Source organism: Carassius auratus, chromosome 24 (assembly GCF_003368295.1).
Source record: "Carassius auratus strain Wakin chromosome 24, ASM336829v1, whole genome shotgun sequence".
Classification (NCBI taxonomy): Eukaryota; Metazoa; Chordata; class Actinopteri; order Cypriniformes; family Cyprinidae; genus Carassius; species Carassius auratus.
In genome coordinates, this window is record NC_039266.1 from 10798625 (window position 1) to 10822805 (window position 24181).

General features: G+C 36.6%; 1 protein-coding gene across 1 annotated transcript in view; it reads left to right on the plus strand.

Annotated features, from left to right (window-relative positions):
* cntnap2a (contactin associated protein 2a) overlaps nt 1-24181 on the plus strand; it is a 343240-nt gene that overhangs the window by 277482 nt on the left and 41577 nt on the right. The window contains exon 16 of the mRNA XM_026200982.1: nt 12837-13007. Within this exon, the coding sequence (XP_026056767.1) occupies nt 12837-13007 (171 nt within the window). The remainder of the gene's footprint in view (nt 1-12836; nt 13008-24181) is intronic.

Sequence of the window (24181 nt, forward strand, 5' to 3'; positions counted from 1 at the left end):
AAAGATAACAAACAAAATGATGATTTAATGATGCATCTTGTCTGGATATGATGTGCTCTGACTTCAGACCACTGGCTGCTTTGCAAATTAATTGAGATAGATAACCTGTCAGTAATAAAGGAATATGATACCCTCGCCTAACGAAGCAATTGCTAGAAATTATAAATTAGTGTGGAACGTGCAATTCCGTGATATGTGAAAAATAATGCATATGTCTCATTACATCTGAGGAGTTTTCCTGTCTGATTGATAAGACTTATGTTCAGAATAGAATTATGCAACTCATGAATACCTACAGTACAAGACATTTCATGGTGAGCGACATCGCTGATAGGAAGTTTCATCTTCATTGCAAAAGTCTTGTATTAGCTGCAGTGAAAACCTAAATTTGGGGTCAGACTGGAGTGCTGTACATTGATCACACTCCAACTGTGGCCAAATTGGATGATATTTGCATGGTCACAGTTTAAAATGAGAGTTTAACACCCTGCAGCTGGGGCTGTAGGCTATGGGTGGTTTTAATGATTAAGTCATTCATTTAAAAAATGATCAAAATTACAAAATGATGCTCTAAATAACTTGAGTTTGACTGAGTTTATCTTTCCAAAATGTCCTGTAATATCCTGCAAGCATACAGTTAAGATCCCTGACATTTTTCCGACATATTTTGCAGTTATAGAAAATGGCTTAATTTGGGGATAGTGATACTTACAGAGGGAAAACAAAATCATTTTAACTGTTTTGTCCCCTCAGTTCCCAGCTCCCTGAGCCCAAAATACCATAAAATAAGCTGAAGTCACAAACTCTCACATTGCTAGCTTAGTATTTAACCATAGATGATGCAAACAGGAGAGCTGCAGGTATACAGCTCATCAAAAATAGCATTGATTCCAACTAGATCGACCAGTAAATTATCATCAGCGTTGAGGATGTTCAGTGTTGCTTGGTTACTGAATCACTGGGCCATGGTGATGCTCTCTGTGCTGTTTCTCATGCATTTGTGATTGGTTTGCACCTGGAGACTAATGAAGGACTAATTCTGGATGTGATGTGTGTTGTATGCCCAAATTGCCAGAGAGTATCCTCAACTGATTGCATTAGATCAGTTGAAGTCAGGAAGTAGCATTTCACCTCTGTATGCAGTTTTTTCTGAGGTGATGTCACATTTACAATGCTTATGAAATTTATTTATATCATCCTTAGCTTCAGGTCTATTAGACACTAAATGTGAATTACATGTATAATAAAATGTCCTTTTGTCTCCAGCTGAAAGGAAACCTGCTGTTTGTGTCATTATCAGGAAGTATACGCAAATGAAATCAGTATATAATATATATATACTGTTCAGCAAAGTTGCATTAAACTGATTTAAAGTAACAGTAAAGGTCTTTACATTGTTATTATTTCAAATAAATTATGCTCTTTTGAACTTTCTATTTATCAAATAATCCTAAATATATATTATTGTGAATTACTACAATTTAAAATAACTATTTTCTATTTTAATATATTTTAATATATTTATTTCCTTGTGATGGAAATGTGAATTTTTTACCAAATAAATGCAGACTTGAGACTGGCAGCATACGAGGCTTTTCAAAAAAAATTATTGGCATTTTATATGCTTTGCAGCTAAATTTAAAGAGAAAAACTATTATGAAATACAACATAATTCCTGAACGAGCTAAAATGTAAATAGTAACATGGAAAAATATCTAATTATTTTCTTGCCAACTGTTATTCCATTAATAAACTGTACTAAATATGAAAGACAAAGAAAAAAATGTGACCCAGACCTTAAGTACTGACTTTTCTTCAGTACGTGTATGATATTTATCTATCAAATAATAAATTACTGAGACGCACTGCTTCTGACAACCGATTCCATCTCCTCTATTTATTTTGTTACCATTAGACTAATTATGACTCAGATCAGCAGTCCTGCTTTTTAAATTAATGTGATATTTACTTTCCTAAATCGTTCCATTTTTTTTTTTTAAATCATCCTATTTATTTTGCATTTAGAATGACAAATGATTTCCATTATAGGCCTGTTTTGTAGACTGTGAATATTCCCTGCTCGATGAAAAGAACTCATCTGTGCCATACAATTTTGAAGGATCTCTTCAGAGCTGTTGACATAGAAAAGTTTCAGTAGGTGCTTGCTAACAACTCAGAAGTACACCTGACATTTGACAGCTTCGCAATTTATGAGAAAAAAGTTCATCTCATTCATAAGTTGAATCAGCAGGGGTTCATCTCCTCTTTAGAAAATAGAAAATAAAAGAAAAAAACTTCTTTTTCTGTGGGCTTGTTTTTCTTCACTGCCAAAGTTTGCCAATCAAGTTTTTTGCAGTTGTGTGCAAAGAGTTTTTATTCACATTAATGAGCTCATGGGTAATTTGAAGTACAACTGTTGCTGTCCGCCTGCTGTAGACCCAGACAAAGGTTAACTATCATAGTTAATGAGACGAGTGGAAAAATCTGACAATGTTCTGCTCAATTCATCCCTGTGCCACAACTAAACACTTTTTAATGACCTCTGATCCAGCCATCTATTGTAAAAGTGCCATCTGGTGGACTGGAAACACAACATATCTTGTCAATAATAGATGAGCAGCCAAATGAATTCTGGGGTTTAGCTGGATTTGAACGTTGTAAATTCTGCTTCTGAGATTATGCCTCACTGAGTCTTATAAGTGCTTTAAATCTAGTGTTTCGAATCTTGATTTTCGTGCAGCTCAGTCCGACATGATTAATTTATAATCAAAATATGACATTTATGATTTCACAAACTCTCCAGACCTGTCCAGCTATGTTCTGTGGTCAGTCTTAGGTCAATTTAGTGTGTCAAAAATGTCAGGAACAGACATGTTTTAACTTGGACAAATCTTCACATTCTAGCCTTCTGTCTGTGTGAGAACTTTCTCTAGCACCTTACCAGCTGGGCTGAAAATAAAGGAAAGAGCAGAATTATTCTAGATCAAAACGACCTCACACTTCCCAGGATCCTGTCAAAAGGGCATCATTGGATGCTGTTGAAAACCTCTTCACGGGAACACATGGCACCATTCACACCTGCAAAACACATTCTTCCCTTCGCTCACTTCACTGCTGGGTCAGTCCTCAGGGTGAAGCTGTGATTTGGGCTTGCTTTGATGGGAAAGACTTCAGATTTTGCTGCATTTACAGTGCAGTAGTACCAGCTGACAGACCAGAGCCTTGTGCCATTGACTTTCTTGTTGGTGGCATTATCCACCAGACACTATATAGCCTGCGGTTGTTGTACCATTTTTTGGTAGCTGTTAAAGATGGTACATATTTTCTTTCCCCTCTTCCCCTGGTTGTTAAATTATAACAAGCAGACATAGTAGATTGCAGAGTCTAAAATAAAACTTTAGCCATATCATTTTTTTACCTGTCATAAATATTTATTTCTGGCCCCAAAATTCTTTCTCTGTGTGTGCGTGTGTGTGTGCGTGCGTGCGTGCGTGTGTGTGTGTGTGTGTGTGTGCGTGTTTTAGAAGTCTTTTAAGCTTACTAAAGCTGCATTTTTAATTAAAATTGCAAAAGTAAAATAGCAAAGTAAAATATCAAATATTATTCAAATCCTTTTATATCTGAATATTTTTTAAATGTTATGCAAAGCTGAATTTTCAGCATCATTGCACCAGTCTTTAGTGCCACATGATCCTTTAGAAATCATTTTAAAATGCTCATTTTCTGTCTTTTATCTGAGATTCCTGTCCTCTGTACACAAGTTTAAATCAAAGTTACAGTCTTATCTTGTGGTCCAAGCATTTTGCGACTCTTAATTATGTTTTATTTTCATTATGTCTGATTGCTTTCTTTCCTTTTTATCTTATGGCTTGGTTTTATACTCTGTAAAGCACAGTGGTCAACTCCTGTTGTGTTTATTTGTGCTTATAAAAAAAAATTGTACATTTAAATGATAAATTTGAACTTATGGAAATTATTGAAACATTATTTTGATTAACTATTAATTATTTGTTATTATAATTGTTATTTTAAAATCAAATTTATACAGTATTGTGGACATAATTTTGTATAGCTATATTGATAGATAAATAGATCAAATTATAGTTGAATAAAACATTTAATTGGTTAGAAATTGCTCTTTGTGAGTGTGTTCTTAAGAAAAAAATGTTGATTAATAATTATTATATCACAAATATCAATATACATGTCAAATATCAATAACATTTACAATATTCAATAACAGTATTTCCACTGTCAGGGCATTAATGTTTTTATAGAAAATATTTTATCGTTTGTTGCACAAAAACAAGTTATGCTTAGAGTCCAGAACCTCGATCTTAACATTATTACAGGCATCTTCCGAGTAGAGAGCCAGCGAGTGCAGGCGGGTAGAGACTCGTGAGTGCGGGATGCAGGAGAATAAGGGTGTATTCACACTAGGCAATCTTAAACGTGCCTGAGCGCATTTGACCCCCAAAACCTGTTTTGTTTGACTAGTGTGTTCGCCCTGTGCGATGTTTTGTTCATTTAGCCGTCCCTGGCTCAGTAGGAAGATGTGGGCCAGAGCACGGTTCAGTTGGGCTCAGGTGCAACACGTATGTAGTGTGAGCACTAAACGCGCCGGAGCGCAGAACTTCTGATATGTGCAGCATGATTGTGTGAACATTTCTGAGTGGAAAGAGTGATACTTTTGTAAAGCAATATATTGTGAGAGGGCCATGTGTTAACGCGTCCCAAATGACTCAAAATAATAAACCACAAAGTTAACAAAACGATGCAGTTCTGTGGACGTTTGTGTCCAGCATTCGAGCTGGATACAAACAATTAACTTCTTCTGGTCGGACTCCCAGAAGGGAGGAGGAGGGCAGAAGGCCTGCAGTACTGTTGGTTGTGGTGTGACAGAGGAAACTTTTGTAACATAACCTGCTCGAGGGTATAATAGCGCTTTGGCCATGCCGAATGCAAAGTCTAGGTAGGCAGGGGCCACCGAAGGGGCCTACAGTTTAAAGGGTCAAATGTCAATCTGAAATATCTTGAATTGGCTCGAATGGAGCTTACACAGAGCCTTTAAAACCACAACCAAGTCCCAGGGGGGAACACGGGACTGTACTGGAGGCCTCAGCCTCAGTGCACCGCGGAGGAAACGTGTCACTATGGGGTGTCTACCCACTGATTGATCACCGGAAGGGACATGGTAAGCTGGAATGGCCGCTACGTAAGCCTTCAAGATGGAGTGTGTTAACCCTGCAGAGAGCCTGGCGCGTAGAAACTCCAGAACTGTACCAACTGGGCAGTTAACAGGGTCAAGCTGGCGGTCTCTGCACCTGCAACTGCACTCACAGTTTCCACAACTCTGGGCGAGGGTGAATTATCGTGCCCTTCCAATGGACAGATTCCACACGATATTCTGAGTCATCTCGCCAAAGGCATTCCTCAAAGTGTTCGACGCAACTCGAGTTCCTGAAGAGGAACTTCCTATTTCCCACTAATCGTGAACACTTCATGTGAGTGCTGCTGCAGTCTTAGGCCCACCCCCAATGCTCTCATTGGTTGAGAGGTGTGATGACACCCATCTCAAACCAGTACTGATTAACATTCCACATTCCTGTGACCCAAGGTTTGTCTGTGTGTATTAAGAGGCATTGAGCAACAGACTTTCATAATAATAAAAAACTGTGTTAAAGGGATAGTTCACCCAAAAATGCTAAATATCTTAAACTGTGTTCCGAAGATGAATGGCGGTCTCATGGGTTTGGAACGACATGAGAGTGAGTCATTAATGACATAATTTAGATTTATGTGTGAACTAACCCTTTGATGCATGATAAAATAATTGTCAGCATTAATTGATTAATGTGTTAACGCGATAATAACGCATTACCTTGCCTAGCCCTTCATTATTATTATTATTTAAAATATTTTAAATTTTTATGATACTCATCATCAGGGATGGAGGGTTATGCTTCTTACTACTGTAAGATTGCCTTTTTATATATGCCATTGTAAAAAAAAATAAAAAAGTCTGGATGCATCACTGCTTTGCTGTTGTTTATCAGTATGGCTCATGCGGCTGGTATACTATATTAGGGCTGTCTACTCCATTTAACTGTTAAGACAAGGAGACAGAAAGTGAGGAAGCTGGCTTTAAAGAAAGAGCAAGTTCTCAGTAAATGTCAGATATAAAGCGTGTGTGACGAAGACTGGCCTTTGTGTTGGTCTCAATGGAGCCTACTGTTTAATACAGGCCTTAGAGAGCTTGTGATCATCCAGCCGGCACAGGAGTGGTCTAATATGCGCCCACTCACCACTGTGGCATCAACACGGCTGCAATTATGAAAGCGGGTTGAATCAAACACTGGTGTGTGTTTTGCTTTGCCTCATGCTGAGAGTTTGGCTTTACTGTCACGAGTGCTCATGCTCAGATGCAAAAGCGAAAATGGAAACACTGAGTCAAGTGAATGCTCATCACAGCTGCAGTTCAAATGTCTCGTTTCAATAAGATGGAAATGTAATTGTGTTGCAGATGCATGAATGCCACTGATGATGATGTGGTGCAATAACCTTAACACCTAGATAGACATTCAGACAACACTGAAAGTATCAGATACAAAATCTAATTTAAAAAGATTATTTATTTCTTCTGCAGAATGCAAAATAAGATTTTTTTTTTAATGTCCATGCAATGAAAGTCAATGGTGTTCCAGTGCATTAACTTGCTTTATACTGATGACAAGTAAATTAACTAATTAATTAGTTAGTTAAAAAAATGTACATCAAAAAAATAAATCGAACTATCTTCTTTTATGTTCCACAGAGGAAATAAATTCATGCAGATGATTTGAAAATCTGGATATGATTGTTATTGGATTCAGTACAATTCACCAAAAATCACACTATAAAAAAAAAAAAAACTTAAAACCGTTAACATTAATGCTTTTCAGAGTACAAAAAACATATTAATGTGAAACACACTTTTTTTTTTTAATCTGAAAAAAAAAAAAACATTATTACTTCTCATGCATTACAAAGATGTAAACATGATAACTTATGATTATAAACACTATTTAAATAAAGACTTTTTTATATATTTGTCATTCACAAAATATGAATATTATAAAAAGTATTTTAAATATATTTTTGTTTTCATATAGAAATTTCACAGGTCAAATTGATTAAAGAAAATATAAAACAATCTATTGTTTGGCCATCTGACTTTCCTGTGACTTTAGTTGGGCTGTACATATTTGGACCCCCTTATTTGCCCTATTTGGCGGCTGTTAACACATTTCAGAGCCGTCACACTCCTGGGGTCTGTACAAGGTAAACAGCATCTGTGCTGCTGATAAATGAGCTGTCTGTCACATGTTTGCTTTTATCACCCCAACTGAACAACACTTAGGTCTTCAGAGACCTCTTGCTTCATACCTTCGTTTCTTAGAGTGAAAACCCAGAAGAATCCCGAAAATCCAGAAAAGTGGGAGATACACTTCTTAATATTTCAGAATATTTCTCCTTAAAAGAATAGCTCACCCAAAGATGAAAATTTGCTTGAAAATTGAATCACCCTCAAGCCATCCAAGATGTAGATGAGTTTGTTTCATCATCCATTTGTTTCAAATCCTCTGCAGTGAATGGGTGCCATCAGAATCCGAACAGCTGATAAAAACATCACAATAATCCATCATTGAATGTGTTGTGAATCGGAAAGCAGTATGTTTGTAATAAGCATTCATCCTTAATATGTTTTTAACTTTCCTCTGTCCATAATATTGCTTAGTGAAAAAGTTTGAATCAGGAGAGAAATATGCACAGATACAATTGAAAACAGTTCTAAACAAATGATACTGGATTTTGATGTGAGATGACAACAAAAATTATATATTTCCCAACAGAACAACTTGTGTATATCTTGGGTGGCCTGAGGGTGAGCAGTTTTTCAGTTAATTAAATTTTTGGGTGAATTATTAATTTAAGTTTAAAGGTGCTAAATCTGAGATACAAACTGCTGAACCTCTGGCAAATTAAACATTGAATTTAAGGTAAAAGTTTCAAATCAAAACACTGACATAGTATTTTCTTGCGAAACGTACTTTGATAATCTTAGACAAATAATTGTACTGTGCAATTTATAAGCCCTACAACCATAAAGGTGCTTTGGATATGAATTGTCAACTAAAAGAAGAATAGTAAAACTTGAATCAAAGTGGTGAAAACTTTATTTCTAGCTCTGTCACGGCCATTCACCCTCCTTCGGTCCTTCAGCTGTTCTTCAGCATGGGTCACGGTCATGTTGCAGGGTGAACAATTTTGCAACTTCCACCTTCCTGGCTGAAGGCTGCAGGTTGTTTACTGTATGTTGTATCATCCATCTTCCCCTCAGTCCTGACAAACACTCCCTGTTCCTGCTGAAGAGAAAAACAAGATGCTGTTATCCCTACACTTCACTGCAAAAATGATGCTTTTTGGAGTGTAAGATATTTTGGGCCTTTGCCTGATGTACGCTTTTGCAAAACACTCCAGTTGCAGAATTTTGTAGTACTTTAGCACAGCATAAATAACACTCTGTGTGGTAAATAACACTCAACACCATTGTGATATTTCTTACACAAAGACTTGTGCTAAAGGATGCAGCTGCTTCAGAACTACTATCAGTCTGTTTGTAGGAGACCTTATAACGCTGCATTATGTTCCACCACTTTAAGCCATTGAAGTGATTTTATTCTCTCATTTTTTATTTTACGTTGTTGCACCTATCCAGGTGTTGCAGATAGTTTGCTTCAAAACACACTTCCTGGCTTTTTTGCATGTTTCACAAAATTATACACTACTGTTCAAAAGTTTGCTCACCCAGCTACATTTATTAGATACAGTAAAAAAAAAAAAATGATGGATATTGTTATTTTGGAATACATTTCTGTTAGGGATATCATATAGGTATATTGATATATAAATAGATAATCTTTTTTAATTAAATATTTATTTAGTTAAAAAATGCTTTTCTCTCTTTGCTTTCTCAATAAGATAATTTTTAATAATTCTTATATCAATATACATGTCAAGTATCAATAAACATATGACATGTTATTTTATTTGTTTTAGTTTATTATTGAAGTATTACATCCCTATTTAAAGGCAAATCTACTCTAAAGGGATGACTCATGTTGGTTCCTCAAAGGAACAGTTTTCTTCTGTTATGTCCAGCTTTACAAGTTTTGCTCTTTGGCGTAGGGAACATGCTACTGTAGCTGAATGAAGCATTGGCAAACAGTAATGCTCAGTCAGAGAATTGATAATCAGCATGCATTTGTCATCCGTAATATACTTTGCATGTCTACACGCCCTTATGAAACAAAAATATATTGCAGTATATTGGAAAATATCATGTAATATATTAGGCATATAGTCTTATATATATTTCTTTTTTCCAATATATTGCAATATATTGAAAGCGGCAATCATTTGTATATTTTGTAATATATCATATAATAAATGTATCATCAATATATTATTAAATGTATTCAAATATATAAAATAAAAAGGGAAAATAATGTATTACAATATATCACAATATATATATTTTCCTTTCGTAAGGGCGATCCCTTACCAGTGGCTGTCGTTGAAAGTAGTAGAATCTAAAAAAGAGTCAAGAGACTGTTTCCTTAAAACCCAGTTCTCATTTATTCAACATTATGCCTCAATGTAAATATGATTGAAGTGCTTCACGGATGAACACCTCTACTGTTGTTGTCCTTGACTCAGTTAAAGCTAAATGATCAAGAAACATCCAAACATTCATTCACTTTTTCACAGCTCAAGAACACTCCAAATCTAGTTGAATTGGTTAAAACAAATCACATCTGGACATCACTCAAAACTCCTTACCAGAGGAAAAAAAACAATCCTGACCAGAAGTGACACGCGTGAAATTGAGATGCTTTGAAACAATCCGTGTAACATTCCAATTAAAAACACAAAATTGTAATTCTTCACTGAGGAAGGACAGCGAGGCTCATCTAAGGGTGAACAGTGACTCTTTCACTGCCTGTCAGGAGCAATATTCAATCAGCCACACCTACCGCCTTATTAGCCTGATTTAAAAACACCCCACGTCGTTCCAAAAAACACCAGCTCCCATTGAAAATTCTGCAAATTGGCGAATAATTAAATGAGTATGCGCTGGAACATTGTGTGTTAATGGATGGAGCTTTAAGGACACACTGTGAGACTCTTGCATTCAGCAAGCTTGAATAAAAGAGCTGTTCCTGTGCCGCTGTGATAAGCCCAGACCTCCCTTATGGCCACGTGAACGTCTCAGCTTCTACTCCTACTCCAGTCTGAAACACATAGGTGAATTATTCGCAGAACAAGTGAGAACAGGGACAAATAAGCATTGGGTGAAGGTTAGGAAGTTTTTTTTTTTTATAGAAAGAGAACTATGGGATTTAGGTGGCTGTGAGAAAGAAAAGGAACAGGACCTTGACTTCCCTGGCATTCAGTGCTGATGGAGTGAACATTTCTTGCAGGTACACACCAGTAGCTTTATACTGCAGTGATGCTGAATCTGCAAAAATGTAACTACTTGCATTCTGAATTTGTGTCATATGGATATAAACCATTTTTATTGCGTTTTCTTTACTGGATGCATGCAAGGACTAACTTGTGGCTTGAGCAGTGCAGTACTATTCACAATAAATCATTATGAGCCAGTTCTTTTAATAAATCAGTCAGAGACATGCTGAAACGGTCCAAATTCAGCACTCACTATATCTGACAGTGGTTCCTAGTTTTTTATATAAAGAGATATTTCCCCCCAAAATTATAATTCTGTAATTTATTACCCTCATGTGGTTTGAAACCAGTGAGAGCTTTGTTCAAAACAAATTAAGACATTTTTATGAAATTTGAGAGCTTTCTGACCCTACATAGACATCAAGAGAACTACCACATTCAAGGCCGGTAAAGGTATAAAGGAGATCTTTAAAATAGTCCATGTTACATCGGGGTGTTTTTTTTTTTTTTTTTTTTTTTTTGTGCACAGAGAAAACTAATAATGACGTTATTCAACAATTTTTTTCTCTTCAGACAAACTGGTATATGTCACGACACATATATTGTTGCTATTAATTTTTGTTTGATTGCTTCTATTACCCTTATTGGTTATTTGCTTTGGAAAAAGTATCTGGTAAATGATTAAATATAAATTTATTTAAGCATATGTACAGTAATATAGTTAAAAACTTCAGATTTATAGGAATGCATGGTTACTGTTGCATGGTTGTCAATGGAATAATATGCTTTTTTGCATGCAAAATGTTATCACCCATTGAAATGGCACGCAATACCTCGAATTAAAAGTAATTCTGAAATAATATTTCAGCTTCAACTTTTTTTTTTTACAGTGTAGTCTTTTTTTTCTGTTTCTCTTTGTTTCCGTCTGTCTTGAGATGACATCATCCTCTAATATCTCTCCAGTCTATTGTCGCAGTGTTCCTCTCCATCACATTCTGTTTTTTCCCCTCCATCTTCAGCTCTCCTCCTTTCTATACAGTTGTGTTTTATGCATGACATTAGAGCAGACAGCGCTGATGTAATTTACAGTAGCTTTCTGATTTAAAGCACACGAGTCACAGTAAATGTCTATGGATAAATCTGATCTCAGTCATTATTAATGACAATGTGTTTGTGTCTGTCACTCTGTGTTTGTGGTTCACCATTTAGCCAGTAGATGAGCACAAAAATATTTCAGTCAGACATTCTGCTGTCTATGTATAATTACATTGTTGAATATGGGATAAAAGTGACTATAAACAATCCCTGCTGAATTTCCAAGCTAGTTTGAAGCTGGTTTAGATAATGGACCCTCATGGTCTTTCTGCTTTTTGCTGGTTATGGTTACCTATTGTCTTCAGTAATATTTTTACTATATTTTATTTGGGTAGTTTTTTGGAATTAATTATTTTTTTAATTGGCATCTTTTTTTTCTAAAGAAGCAGTTGAAAGCATTTTCTTATGCAAAATCCAGCAAAAGCCAACATCCAAAACAGCATACTTGTCAACAGGAATTGTACGCCAGTATGTAATGTAGCAAATGTTAGTTTTTAATTGTACAAGGAGATATTTCATCAGAATGACGAACGGGAGCTGGCATGTTATCACCCACACATGCACCCACACATTAAAACCAGCCACAGATTGTCTAATCACTGTCCACTGCAAAGCTCTGGAGATATTCGAGCTAAACATAAGCTTGCCTCAAACTTGAGTTGGATTTTGAGTGATCATTCACTTTATCCCTCAGCTCAGCTATCACCTGAAATGTCCCCCTTTACCTCAAAATGCACTTCTCATCATCTTAAGAGAGAAATTACACTTTGTCACTTCCACTCAGATAAGTGGCTGTGTTACAGTACACAATGGGTGGGTGTCAAACCACAAGGGCATCAGAAAGGGAAGATGTCTTTGAATTAACTCTTAGGCACCACACACTCTCCATTCACCTTCAGACGGTGCACTTTCACTCAGATTTGTGACAAGAGTTGACTTGTATGATTGAATTGTTGTTTTCCTCATGTTTGGTTGTTTCCTCCTAAGTGTTTTTTAATAATACAGGTCACTTCTCAAATGGTTTTTTGAGTACATGAGACCTCTGAAGACTGGACAGAGCACAGAATGCAGAATCAGGCAATGCAATAAGTCATTTTGTGTCAGCGAAAGCTTTGCTTTTGTGAATTCCATGGCGGTTTAATGCGGTTCAGTTTCAGATATTGGATAAAAAGGACCTTGACTGCAGAACTGTTGAAACTTACATTCGGCCTGTTCTCTGGTCTGTTTTACAGGAAGCTACTGGAACGCAGCATCATTCAACACGCCATCCTCATACCTGCACTTCTCCACTTTCCAAGGAGAAACCAGTGCTGATATCGCATTTTACTTCAAGACCTCTGCTCCCTATGGCGTGTTCCTGGAAAACCTTGGAAACACAGATTTCATCCGTCTGGAGTTGAAATGTAAGAGCCTGGCTCATGTTATCTTTGTTTCTTCCTGTCTTTTTTTTATCCCTTTCTATATGTCTGTCTGTCTTGCTGCTCGCTGAATCCTTTGGTTGTGCACTTACTGCTGTGAAGCGTGATATTTGAAAAGAGAAAGTGCTGAGCAACCACTTTAGAAATTTTGCCTTGAATCATTTGCTCACCAATAGGTCCTCTGCAGTGAATGGGTGCCATCAGATTGAGAGTCCAAACAGCTGATAAAAACATCACAGTAATCCACAAGAAATCAACACAACTCCTGTCCATCAGTGAATGTCTTGGAAAGTCAAAAGTTGTGCGTTTGTAAGAAACCACACATAAAAAAAAATGAAATGAGAGTTTTAAAGGGTTCACCAAAAATTACAAATTAGCCTTAGTTTTACTCACCCTCGAGCCATCCTAGGTGTTTATGACTTTTTTTCTCCTTTAGACGAATCCAGTTGGAGTTATATTAAAAATTGTTTCATTCACCCCCCAGAGACGTGTGAGGCATGTTTTATTATGGATGCCCTTTATTGAAAGTGTTTTGGACTGTTGAACAGAAACACCCGTCCACTACAGTGATAGAGCTTAGATGACCCTGGACAATCTTTTATATAACTCCAATTGGATTCGTCTGAAAGAAGAAAGTCATATACGCCTAGGATGGCTAAAGGGTGATCAAATAACAAGCTAATATTCATTTTTGGGTGAACTAACCCTTTAAGTTTAAACTGCCACTTGTTCAGAGTACAATAAATGTTTTTTGCAGCACTGATTACAATACATGCGCCGCATATGTTTGGCTGATTGTTCTCTATTGAATACAAATGGAAGCTTAAGAAAAAGAAAACACTGCCGAATTAAAACACTCTGCGTAATTGCTCATAAATGTCTATTTACTGACAATTTACAGCCTTTTTCTGCAAAAAAAAGCCTATATTATACATGAAGCAGCATAACCGAGGATTTGAATGGTTCGCTGTCTATAAAAATAAGCAAGAGGCGAATCTCTTTCTTGCAGATTGAATTTTCACCCCATAAGCCAAGCTGGCTGCTCCTTCACACTGTTTACTGCACAATAGTCAATACAGAGCGCAAAAATACACCATTACGGATAAATCTTGTGTTGCATGCGGTGTTTCATGTTTCCTGAAGTGGCTCATTGTTGCAGAACGATTTTTCGCACCGTAATGTATTACTCAAACGTCTGTGTAAATCTTTAAATGCTGTTGTTATGTGCTTTGTCTCTCATTTCTGTACCAGTCGATTGTTACAGTCGTACCTAGACTGAAAGCCAGAGGAGATAAGAACATATTCAGCTTTTACATAGTCAATAGCTAATGGTTTTTATGCAAACACAAACATTCAGTAAATGTGTTATATATTTGTATACATGTTTTATATTGTAACAACAATGAGTTTTACGTAGTAATTAACTCAAATGATATATAGGGAATTCGAATAATTAATCAGGAATTTGATTAATATATATCTCAGATGACATTAAATTTTATTGATTATGAAAAATAGCTCAATTGCCTATACCAATACTAATCACAGGGCACTGTAATTTACTCATTAATATGTCAATATTCCATTCTTCATATCAGTTGTTGTGATATATCTTACTGTAAATTACTGCAAATCAAACAGTGGATTGTCCAGCAAGCCAGATTGACCTATCAGTTTTCAATAGAGATATCACTTTTTATAATTCAAGGAAAAATATTCTCTGGCCATGAAAACATTATCCTATCATTATGATAAATTTAGTTTCTAAATTTAAAGCTTGTAGCTAAAGACCAAAACCTTTCAGTGACTCGTAATGTGAGTGGGGTGGAGTCCAAGCCAATCATGGATATATGGGTTTTTAATAATTCAACTAATAATACATCAAACTACAAATCACACAGAGTAAATATGCGTACGAAAATACAGACAATAAACATTTACAAGACATAACGGAATCCAAATAAAAGAGAGAGAGAGAGAGAGAAATGGAGAAAGCCAGAGAGATCACAGAATGAGCTCAGGTATGAAAATCAGTCAGTAACCTTTTTGGAAGCCAACAACGATCAGATCATAGCAACACTTTAAAGCAGCATTTAAATCTCCATAGAAAACGATACTTGCATGGCCCAGTGGGTGAGCGTTGTCTGTTTGTGACGTTTTGTGCGCTGGTCCTTTTAAAAACTGCGCGCGTGTGCAAGCTGCGCTAGATCTTGGCGTGATCGGGAGTCACGTGGTCCTTTGTTCTGTCTTCGCGCGGTATTTGAAAGGTTCAACAAACAATGTTCCAGAATTCGTCTTCCTTGTGTGGAGAGGCGAATAGTTGAATAAACTTAGTAAAGAAAAGGAAACAAAACAACGAAAATGAAAGTTTCCCAATGAGCCATGAAAATGGCTTTCCTCTCCTCAGTCCGTGTACTGAGGGGGGGGGGGGGGGGGGGCGAACCAAGTGCTGCCTGAGGCCGCGCGGAGCGACGTGTCCGAGAACGCACAGATCGGAAGAACGAGGAAAAAAAACTAAAACTAGGCGGGCCTTGTTCGGTCGACCCTTATAGATTGAGATGGTTCCCGCCCCTTTTTGCGTAAACAGCCAATGAACATCCGCGATCTAAAGTGGAGGGAAAGTTCCTTTGTCTCGGTGGAGACAACCCCCTGATGATTTAGGGCTTGTCCGATTTCATCAGGAATATTAAAGCAAGTTCATTATTCCAGATTAAATACATTTTTCATTACTTTGCTCTAGATAAATGGGTCTGTCAAAGCATGACGATTACCCAGATACCAGACAGTACATGTATATAACTGATAGAAACACGAAGTTACATTCAAATGTAAAATAACACACATTTAAAGATTAACACACGCTAATAAATTGCAGATAGTCCCAATTTATATGGGAAACATCTCAAAGCACCAACAAAAACAATACTATATACTTTTAGACTACGTCTGAGTACATTTTACCATTCTTTTTGTAAGAGATAGCATTCCTGTCCTGTTTCCCAGTGGGGTCATAAAGTTTTACGACCTGGTCAGGAGTGGGGTTACAGAACATGACTATTTGAGAGCCTTAAAATGAGGAGAAACATTTCCAATTTATAAGTCAGCAACTTTAACCATTTACACAGGATTAACCATTTTTATGCAATACACAAACATTCAAAATACATATTAATAAAATTATGAAGATACAGAACCTTAAGAAAGGTTTGTTTGTGTGTGTGTGTGTGTGTGTGTGTGCTTGTGTGTGTGTGTTCAGGAATGTGGGGGTTTTCATGTCCCCTTTGAGGCTCGCCCACATGACTCTGGAATTTCTTAATAGGTGTAATAACTGTCACTCAAGGCAGGATGTGTTAGAGTCAGGATTCATTAATATGGAACAGATGGCTGAAATACCATCAGCTCATTAGTGTTACAATATTGTTTGTTCATATATCCTCTCAGAGGTGGTCATCAGATAAAAAATAATAACCGCAATGTCTTTGTGTCGCTCTGATTGGCTGATTGCTCTGTCAGTGTCATAATACACATTTATTGTGTTCACAGCCAGTCTGTGAATAGGCCTGAATGAATCAACCTGGTGAAAATGGATGCACTGATTATAAAATAAGTCGCCACTTTTGATCTCATGCAAATCAAATTAAAATGATTTGGAAAAACATTCTGTGAGCACAAATTTAGTAACTATTAAAGATATAGCCAAACCAGTTACTGACAAATAAGAACATTCTAATGTAGATTATTTAAACTATGAAATATTCTGGTTTTTACTTATTTGTTTGTTTCTGTTTTGTCTTATGTGGTCAGATTTATTTTTTTAATATATTTTATTTTATTATTTAAGATTATTTAAACTATTATTATATAACTGGATACTTTATACTGCCATTAATTCAATAGTTATTATATTATATTATATTATATTATATTATATTATATTATATTATATTATATTATATTATATTATATTATATTATATTATATTATATTATATTATATTATGATTTAAACTTGAGGTTTTGAAATACTGTGGTATTCACAAATAGAAAATAAATATAAACATAACCAAAATATTATAATAGGTTATTGGTTGTCTGGTGATAGTGTAGTGCCTCATAGCTGTGTACTATGTGTGTAACTTATTAAAAGTTATATTAAAAATGTATTTATGTGATGAGTGTTTATGAATACTGTGCTCTGGTAGCAGGAAATCATTCGTTCAGTTTTTACACACACACACACACACACACAATCCTGAGCCAGGAGTGTGTTCTCCAGCTGTCTCCCCAGGCACTGGTGTATCTCTCAAGGGCTCTGAAGACGCACACGGAGGGAAGGAAAGCTGCTTAGTGGCTCCGCTTGTCAAATTCACACGTCCTGCAGTCTCCCTGTCCTCATCTCAGGGGCACGAGGGAATGCAAGGGTTACGGTGAGGCAGAGGATGTCACATTTCCTGCTCTCTCATTTACACACATTCCTGAATCCATACATAACCCATTATTTTTACACCCTTCTGCTTTACCATTCCTTTGGACTGGGAGAAGCAAATCTCGTTCTGTTCCCTTCATTCTTAAATAAAAACAGAAAAAAAAAACTTCAGGTGAGACCGAGAGAGAGAACAGCGACTCGCTTAGTGCTTTCTCAGAGGCTGGTGACAGCAAAACATCAATCACTTGATGAAGGAGTGCAGGGAGAGAGACGGCTAGCCGGGCATTATGCATACAGCACATGTAAAAGTCTGCAGGCCTGTCCGTGGCGAAGACGGCACTGAGTGTTTGTGCTGCACGCAGGGCACGGATGCATACAAAGTGGCCCTGAATCAGCCTGGCATGATTTGAATATGGAGGAAACAGGAGGGCATTAGCGCTTATTGCTGCTAGTTTTGCCCCAGCAGTGCCACGGCCCTCCAGAGAGCAGAAGGTTATTGGCATCAGAGATCACTGAGGGTCTCCAGTCTCCACATAACAGATGTGCTGCCTTCCTATATTCAGCTCTCAATCAGGGGCTTTACTCAGCTAGAGACTCTGCGTATAAGTGAAGGCTGCTGTGTAGGAAAGAAAAATCACAAAATAAGAACACATAAATATTTAATAATTTTTCCTAGAAAGCAGTGAGATTCAGTGGAGACTTGTTCCTGCTTCTCAGATTGACAACCAGGGCAGTCTGCTATCAAAAGCCAGAATATTACTTATTAAAAATGATTTCATGTGATTTAAATATATGTGATTTATATATCAAATTTCTGAGACCAAATTATCTGACTAAGGCTACAGTTCCTATTATAGATTAATGCTTGTTAAAATCTTAAAGTCTTAATTGCATAGTTTTATTTCTTTAATAAATATTATATTATATTATATTATATTATATTATATTATATTTAAAGAAAAAAAAACTAATTTGCTCACATGCGTTTACTTGAATAAAAAATGCAGTAAAAAATTACATTGCGGAATATTATTCCAATTTAAAATGTCAATTTTTTCTATTTGAATATATTTTAAATATGTAAATTAAATATCATTTATTCCTGTGATGACAAAGCTTTTTTTTTAAAGTATCAATTTATTTTTTAAGAAAAAAAAAGATCTTGCTGACCAAGAAAGAAGTCAATATTGGTATTCCAAAATAAAAGAAATTTAAAAATGCATTACTCATTGGTCCCAGTAGTGGCACAGAAATTACCCACTTTACCATTTTCTGATGTTTTATAAAGAATAGAGAGAGCAGAAGTGATCAAAAAAATTGGGAAAGGCACATTAAAAATCTAATCAGCATGTCTCATGAATTTTAATTAGGTGTAACATTCACCCAGTAGTTCTAAATAATTGAAGCCAAGTGGGTTCTAGCTGTATTGGGGGATGAGATCTCACATTAAAGAACAGCTATGCTAAGCACAATGATCAAAGACGTCAATCTAGCATGTTTACTTTGCAAAACAATTAAAAAGAGCACAGACGGATTTACCACTCAACCTTTGGGTGTTCATTCAGGCTACCGCCACTCGGTCATGAACCCATTTTATACAATTATCTCCCAAAAAGTTGAGAGTGGTCAAACTTAGAAAGTTACAATGATTCCTATGCCCCTGAGAGAGGACGGTAAAGTAAAAAGAGCAAAAACAAAGTTCAAGAGTGCATGTGTGCTGTTGTGTGTGTGTATCAGTGTCTGAGTCTAAGCCTCTGTGTCTAAGCTTGTCGACCGCACTGGTAGGTCATCTACAGCGGCACCCACCGTAAACACTCCAGAGCTTTTCTCTAAAGCTGGATATTCACCTTCTGCATGAATCCTTCCTGAAAAGAAGAGTAATCAGTCCTGGCTGCAGGCCTCTGTGTGAGATTAAGAGTGTGTTGGGGCCAGTTGTGTGTGCGTGTGTGTAGGCAGAGGAGCAGATTGTGAAACTGAAGCTCTCTGACTTTTTTTCTAGCCTTCCATTATGTCTCATCGATTTATGCCCTGACTCCGAATCCTACTTCCTTATTTTGGCCTGCCTGGTTTTCTTCAGTTACGGCTCAAAACTGAGGCCCAGTGAAATCCACTCAAAGCATGAAATGAGTGGAGGGCACCGTGTTGGGTTACTGTCGAGTGGGAGTTTGATTTCAGTTATACATCTAGATCAGCTGCCCTCTCCGTTCTGACTTAAAGAGGTCATATGATGATTTTCTTTCTCTTTGGAGTGTTACAAGCTCTTGGTGAATAGAGAAGATCTGTGAAGTGGCAAAGACTCAAATCCAAAGAGATATTCTTTATAAAAAAAATAACACTCGTCCTCGCCCCCTGAAACGGCTCGTTCTAACACGCCCCCACATATCTACGTCAGTATGTGGGAATATTTGCATAACGCCGCCCAGATGTTCACGTAAAGAAAGAAGGCTACTTTTTATTCTTGTTGTAGTATTGTTGTTGCCGCCATTTCGCGTAGATGTCACTGTGAAAGCAAAACTACTTTTTGTGACTAGCTAATCTGTGCTGGTCGCTGATGAAATGCATCAACTTTGCACTGTGGATCGCTGAATCAGCTTTCACCATGGACGAAGCAGCGTCCAGCCCGGGTCATCACACGTGGTTGCTGCAAGACCGAGGTTTGCTCCTTCGTAGAATCCGCCTGCCGCACCGTTCTCAAGCCGCCCGCCTCTGCTCATTCAAGCCGGCTGCGGCTCACTCTAGACCATGGCTCACTCTAGGCCTCCGGCATCTGCTCACTCAAGGCCACGGTGTGTGATGCTGTTTCGTTGAGAAAGTGAAGCTACTTTGTTTTTGCCTTCCAAAAGAAAACACGACAAGAAATCATGTTTATATCACGTTTATAATGTTTTTTTGTGTTGTTGTTTTTTTTTTTTTATCGATACTCCGTCACAATAAGGCTTTACAATATGTTAAGAGGCATAACCAGTTCTTAATTTGTAAATTGCAAGGTCCCGGAACAAAGTGGGGTAACGGATCCGGCATGTGATTACAGAAGGGAGAGGTAATGGAGCATTCGCGCAATCACACTGGTGACCAGTTGAAGTGATTAAGAGCGTGCATCAGTCTCTTTTGGGTTCTGTAAGGCCATGAGTAACCTGAAAATGCCATGCAGTTTCCAGGCCTAATTTTTTAGAGTTATATTTTAAAAAGTCCTAAATTTCGATGGGGGACTGTGTGTAGCTATATTGCATGCTTTAATAATTCTGGCAGCTTTCAAGTTCATAATGAGGGAATTCCTGCATTTATTCAACAGAGCATGTAGGTTTGCATAATAAAATAAATCCACACAAACTATAAGATTAAATCAGTCATTCAAAACCAGCTTTCGAATTCAAAAACTCTCTCAGAGCAGACACATCTATGGTAGTTACTTTTGCTGGTGCTTTATGGCAAGCTTAAACTTATTACGTGTATTTGAACATGGAACTGTTCAGCTGCTGACGGCACGCACCATACATGTTGCTGCTCTGGGACACCGTCGAGTCACTTTTGACAGTCGTGGGAGCACGGTCTCCTGCTGTTTCCACCAGCCTGGCAATTATTATTATTTTTCATCACTTCTGCAAATGTGGTGCCAAATTAAGCCCTGGGCATAACATTTCTGTCTCAGGCTTGAGGCATTCGGCCAATCACAATGTGCTGGATAGCTGGCCAATCACAGCACACCTCGCTTTTCAGAGAGATGAGCCTTGTGAAATTGATGCGTTTCAGAAGGCGGGGCATAGAGGAGAAACAATAATGTACAGTATTTTTTTACCTTAAACGGCATAAACACATTTCAATACACCAAATACACAAAATGATGTTCTTTTTAGCAACATCATATGACCCCTTTAAAGTTAAAATTATTTTTAAAGATCTGTTTTATGCATTATTTAGAATATTAAGAGTTAAGAATATTGTCTTTTTATCTCAAATATTTTAGTGATTGCTCTAAAATTATGTAATTATGTTGCATTATGTTATTATTTAATTATTTAACAAAACAAATGTTTTTCATGCTGTGTGAATGTAGCGGTGTAAAACACATGCTGTTGTCCTTGAAATTGTTCTAAAGGTCTTGAACAGAAAGAGAACAGAATGAAGCTGTTAATGTCAAATTAAGTACAGAAATTGTGTTAGTTGTTGAATAAATTAAACATACATAATTATGAAAGCCTGTTCCCATCACAGAAAAACATTTTATATAATGTAATTGTGACTTTTTTTAACTATTTTTATCTTTCACAATTTATTATTATTATTATTTTTTTTACAATTGTGTTTACAACTCTCAATTTTTTGTTGTTGTTACCACCGCAGAATGAAAATGAAAAATGTAATTCACAGTAATTCACAGTTTTTTCTCGCAGTTGCGAATTTATGTCTGACAATACAGCTTGTTTCTTCTCAGAACTGCAAGCGTCTGAATTTATATAAATTCTGAGATTGTCTTGCAAATCTAAGAAAATAAATCACAGAATTGCAAGGAAAAATTTCCGAATTGTGAGATTAAAAGTGATAACTCTCAATTTTGTTGTTGTTGTTACAACCACAGAATTAAAATAAATAAATAAATAAATAAGCGTATAAGCGTTAGTTCTGGCAGGTCACATGAGTCAAGCTGACATCTATCACAGAAAGCTCTATTCAGTATTATTCAACAGAATTTTTGCTTGCTCAGGAGCAAATTACCCTCCTCCTTCCCCAACTCCTCCTTTCGCCACAGTCAGGACTTTGCTTTCTGATATTCCTCATTAAATCAGACACCTTTTATCTTGAATAATGCGTTACACTTAAATATCATTAACTACATTAATGATATCTGCTTTGTTCTGTTCTGTTTACCCTTTGGGGTTATTATTGCTGCTCTCCCTGCTCATTCATGACAGGCTGCATAGATGGACAGGGAGTTTTTGCCAAGAACAAAACCATGCCACCAAACCAAACTGTATGCTAAGTGTCAGCCATTTTGATGATAGTGATCTTGACAGAAATTTACTTGAGACTTTTATGTCATAGTTCTTACTTTGTTTTCGCAATTACCAGTTTACGTCTCACAATACAGACTTTTCTGCTCAGAAGTACAAGTTTGAGTTTGTATGGATTTTGAGTTTGTCTTGCAAATATAAGGGGAAAAAATCGTAGAGCTGCAAGGAAAAATGTCATTATTGTGAGATAAAATGTCACAACTCTCAATTTTGTTGTTGTTGGTGGTGTTGCCACCACAGAATACCATTTTAAAATGTAATTGCAAAGTTTATGTCACAATTCTTCCTTTTTTCCTTTTTTCCTTTTTTCCTTTTTTATATCTCACAATACAGAGTTATTTTCAATTCGAAGTTTGTCTTGCAAATCTAAGACAATAAATGTTTTAGAGATGTAAACAATGCAAGGAAAAATGTCATAATTGCTTTTTGTTTTTAATCCTCTGGCAAAAACACAGATCAGTATTTACTTCATCTTAGTCATTTTATGCGCTGTGTTAATTGTTCTTAAACACCAAAACATTATTTTACTGTAAATGGATGTTTATTTAAAGAAGATTGGTGTATTATTTTAATTGAGGACAATTTCTTCTTGTTATTGTTGAAAACAGTTGTTTTCATCCCTAATCTTAAAGTAATGGTTTTTTTTTTTTAGCAGCCATGATACTTTTTCTTTCTTTGATGAATATGAAGTTCAAAAGAATAGCATTTGTTTGAAAATATAAATCATTTGTAGCATTATAAAATGCTTTAAATGACAATACATTCTCACTGAAATTAGAATAAGAGAATATTGTGATATTCTAACACGTTCGTGTGTGGTACACCCTCAAAAAGTGTTTCAAAAAGCCACCACTGTAGTTCTGACTGTCAATGAGCTCTGAGCCAAATCCTTTGATTCACAATTGATCAAATCTCTCTCTCTCTCTCTCTTTGTCTTTCTTTCTGCTGGTGCCCTCTGTTGGCATTATCTAGTACAGGCTCCCTACTGTAGCTCTGGCACTAGCCCAGGGGAAAAGAGCCTCTCGATGGTTGATTGAATGATGGGTGGACAGCCGCATCTGCTGCTTCAGCTTCATTTCATCTCAAACGCTCTCTGCCACTCCCTCTTATCTCTGCTGAGGAAATCTTGGCATCAACCACCATTGAATATTCATGCCTGATTCCAGGGCATAACAGAGCTTATTACTCTCCCTATTCCTTTTCCATTTTTCTAAGCTTTACCAATCTATGTTTTATACTTGGATTCGCTCATACGCTCTAACTAACTGTCTTTTCTTTGTGTTTGGAGTTTTTCCAAAGCTAACTGCTGTTTAATTGCAAAAGTTAATATTTTTATGTTCAGATTCAAATTGTGCTGTTTCTTTCTTTAAAGGTTATATATTTGTGGATTAACACACTGGAATGGTAATATATCAGTTGGGCCCCAAAATCTGATTTTTTTTTTTTTTTTTTGCTTCACTGCATAAAAATTTTACAGCAAGCTGGAGCCTTCTCTCTTTTTCTCTATTGCTTATTATAAGTCATGGCAGCCTTTACTGCATTTCTACACATCACAGTTTTTTGACATGGAAATAGCTGTTGGGCTTGTCAGATCTTCCCAAAAGTATCATTATTATTTTTTTGTCCACAGCAAAGCTCTTTGCCTGGGTTGTTGGCTGAATGTGGATATAGCTTGGATCCTCTGTGGGCTCAGATGGTGCGAAGATCCTTAGTCTCTCTTTGATG